Source organism: Ptychodera flava, chromosome 20 (genome assembly GCF_041260155.1).
Source record: "Ptychodera flava strain L36383 chromosome 20, AS_Pfla_20210202, whole genome shotgun sequence".
NCBI classification, from domain to species: domain Eukaryota; kingdom Metazoa; phylum Hemichordata; class Enteropneusta; family Ptychoderidae; genus Ptychodera; species Ptychodera flava.
The window spans coordinates 1034124-1038035 of NC_091947.1; the positions used below are offsets into that span (position 1 = coordinate 1034124).

At 42.7% G+C, this 3912-nt stretch overlaps 1 protein-coding gene across 1 annotated transcript; it reads left to right on the forward strand.

Moving 5' to 3' along the window:
• Positions 1-212: 212 nt before the first annotated feature.
• On the forward strand, positions 213-3017 carry LOC139119600 (neuropeptide FF receptor 2-like). Its single transcript, XM_070683444.1, has one exon. It carries the CDS (start codon positions 270-272, stop codon positions 2337-2339), a length of 2070 nt encoding a protein of 689 aa, XP_070539545.1. The 5' UTR covers positions 213-269; the 3' UTR covers positions 2340-3017.
• The last annotated feature ends 895 nt before the right edge of the window (positions 3018-3912 follow it).

Below are 3912 nucleotides of genomic sequence, written 5' to 3' on the forward strand. Positions count from 1 at the left end.
CTGTAATGAGATTTTATCTTTCCATGGAAATTATGATGTATAATTGGTATGGTTTTTAAAGGGTAATTTTCTTTGAACTATGCGTTTTGTTGTACGGACTGAAGTACTAATACGTTTTTCACTTTTATCTTTCAGATGCACGCCCCACCTTCTGCGCGGAAAGACTGTCATTTGCAATAGGATTTAATTTATCAATACACTGGATAATTTCAAGACCCACTATTCATCTGATATACATCGGGCATATTCGGTGGAACATTTAAGTAAATATGTCGTTTTGGGAGAACTTTCTCAATCCAGCACAAACTCAAGCACCTTTCAATTGGTCAACCACAAATATCTTAGATGCCTTTCGCAACTTCAGTACCGCGGACAACTCGTCCGACCTCAGCCTTGAAGATCTTTTGACGAGCCTCCTTGACAAAAATGAAGACAAAACTTTCCTACAACCGTACCATCCATTTAATCCACGGGTGAAAATATCGTTAATTTGTATGTATGCTCTGGTCATTTTCTTCTCGCTAGTCGGTAATGGTCTTGTTTGCTACATCGTTGTCAGGCGGAAACACATGCGAACAGTTACAAACTTTTTCTTGGCAAGCCAGTCTTTCTCGGATATTATACTGACTATCTTCAATGCTCCATTTCTGTTAGTTCGTAACATTACCCGCGGCTGGTTGTTCGGTGACGTCATGTGTCACACAGTGGACTACTCCATGAATGTGTCGATTTATGTATCTACTTTGACTCTCACCGCCATTGCCATTGACCGACACCAGGTTCTCTTACATCCACTGAGACCCCGCATTACCATGAGTACCGCCGTATGTGCCTTGCTGTCCATCTGGATAGGTGCTATACTTCTACCCATGCCAATGGCAATATTCAGGTCCCTGGAGTTTTTCGCCAGCTTGGGTGTGTATGCGTGCATTCCAAGTCCACCATCGTGGGACTTTGCCCGGAATTTCCAATTCACCACCATAATTTTCCAGTATCTCCTTCCGATGGTTGTAATAACTACTGCCTATATTCGCATTGCTAGGAGGTTGTGGTCCCGCACGGCTGTCAGTGATTTTGTCACGGCTGAACAACAAAACATGCAGGACAGAACCAAACGACGTATGATCAAGATGCTCGTGGTAGTTGTGGTTATATTCGCTATCTGTTGGCTGCCCATAAACGTCTACCTCTTGATGTACTGGTACCATCCTGCCTTCCAGCACGACTCTCTTGTCTATATAATATGTCACTGGGTGGCGATGACCAGTGTGTGTTTAAATCCAGTCGTTTACTGTTGGATGAACGAAAAGTTCAGGAACGAGTTCAAAGCCATTCTAAAGCTTAAGACGAACAAGGTGTTGTCGAGCAGTAGTGGAGTTCAAGCAAATTGCGCCAAGCCAAATGTAAATATGATATCTGCGGTGAAGCTCGACCAGGACCTAGGCTTCAAACTCGGAGAGTCTAGCGGCATTTCTATTAGCATACCATCTACAAAAGCCACATCAATAGCACCCTTTGAGCGTCAACAGGAACGCACTACAACCTCCTGTTCAGCACCGCCCTCCTCGGCTTACGTAGTTGCCAATGAACCAGATGATGAGTATGAAGTCTTTGATGATGAGAAAGTGTTAAACAGGTTTGATTCAAAACTACGCTGGAAGGAAAATCCCATGGATAGCTCGAGACCGGGGCATTATTTTGTCAGTGAGACAGATCTGAGCAGTAGTCCACATGGCAGTATGTCAGACGAGTTCGTCTTTCATAATTTACTGCAATCCGAGAGGGCACCTATGTCGTACACCTTGCAAACTGTCCAGCCAAACACCGGGGATGCCGAGCAACCAACGCTGACGTCACAGTCGACGTCCAGCAAGAAAACGCCAGCGCCTGATAGTATGGTGTCGTCAAACCATCAGTACCCCACTCAGACCAATCTCCCGCCGCCTCACCGAAGTTTACCTCCGTCTTCACCTCCGCCAAGGTCACTAGGACGGTTTGCTGCTAGCCCGGTTTCTTCAATACGTTCGGCTCTCACATCGCCAGAGGTATCTGCCCAGTGTACTCCTCCGCCATCTCGCCGAACGTCTGAGACGGCTTGGCATTCTCTCAACCCATCACATCGAAATTTCCACCAACAATTGCCACCTGTTAGACCGCCACTACCATCCACAGTAACTTGGCGAGGTTCGGCAGAATTAGTAAAACAAGACGTATTCGAAAGAATCCTGTCCCAAAAATCGAAGAAGCCACCAGCGCCACAACCGCCTCCACGTGGCCTTAAAAGGGTAAAGAGAACAAATTATAGGGTTTCGAAGTATCAAGCGGACGATCGTGTTTAGCTAAGTAGATATAACACTGATTGTGCTACTCACATTGAAGATCTTATGTTCGTCAAATGTTTATGTAGACGTGCATCGTTGAAGCGAATCAAAAGTTGAGAAAACTCTATGTAACTTCATTCTTCATGGTATTTTCAGTGCCTGTCTTTCGCATAATTACAACTTAATTGCCTCGGCCAACCGTTTTCCAATCGCACTGGATAAGATGCTCTGATGCTAATACCTACAAGGGGTCTTGCTGCTCAACAAAATGACCTCTCTCTTTCTCGCAATAATGAAGACAGCAGACAATATTTTACTATCAATAGTAACTGCATTACATTCATAGGTCGATAATTTAGCGCCTCAAGACAACACAATACATGTTACGATAATCGATCCCTTGAGCGTCAAAGCTTTCAATTTTTGCCAACACTTTTCTCAAGGCAACATCACATTTTCTTTCATAATAAAAAGGCAGATGAACATGAAAAATAGTTACTAAGAGCAGCAAGTGAACTTCAATTTATCAGTCGGTAATTTAAAATGACCGCCTTCTCTTTTATAATCCTAAGATTAGATAAGAAAATTTCGATGTTCAGTACAGTAAAAGAGGAAAAAATTAATTTTTCAATAAGTTACAAAGTGAGACAAAGGTATACAGTCACCTGTAATCTAAATAAACCCATATATGGTCAAAGGGGCGTTGCTTTGTGTTCAAAATGCCCATGTGAGGTCGCTGTTTTTGAAAGCGGCCACCCGCCTAAATCCGCTTAAAATCTGTGATTGGTTAGACTTTCTCTTTTCATGATAACTGTGGCAAAATTGGAACAGGTGACAGTATACCTTTAACAGTAACTGTAGACAATATGAACATCTGTCATCAGGGTGTATTCTACCTCAAGAAATCCGGTTTCCGTTTTCAACGAACGTTTTGCGCAAAGCGACTATCCCGGTTTGTATTATTTTTACTGAAAACAGTCTCTGACTCATATCATATTTGGACTTGTCGCATAATAAGATGACAAGTAGTGGTAGTAATACATCAGTAACAATACTCAGTTCCGACAGTTACAGTACCTTGTGTCAAAATTATTTGATTGTAATATTAAAAAAATCAATTACAGGACGTACATTTTTCATAACTTGCTTACTTTTGTGCCATACACTTCTTTTCTGTTGCGCATGTCTACCTTTCTAGTGTCGATTTACCTTTTACTAGAATCTGTTTTTGAAAGATCACACGATGCCGCAGGTCTCGACAGGTAACCAATGGCAACAGAAAGAACGATAAAATGGCATGCCGTCTATCATGTCTATTAGCGGTGTAGACACGCAAAAACTAGGGTCTTTAAAGGATTGGAATCTGGATTGTAAAATCGAAGTTGTACGAAATATTAAGCTGCGGGGATAGGTGATGATGATAGATGATGTAGCGGTTGGGTTCGGGAGGGGGTGGAAACTATTTCCGACCTACCTTGAAAAGGGCAGTCTGTTTCAAATCGCTCTCGCTTTGACTAGGCGAACGTATGGCTAGTTTCGTAAAATACTAGTGCAGCAGGGCAGCTTTGGTAGTGCTCTATATGAAGATAGC

What these genes read in the sequence shown, in the direction of transcription:
- LOC139119600 (XM_070683444.1), top strand. Translation starts at nt 270, where the DNA reads ATGTCGTTTTGGGAGAACTTTCTCAATCCAGCACAAACTCAAGCACCT.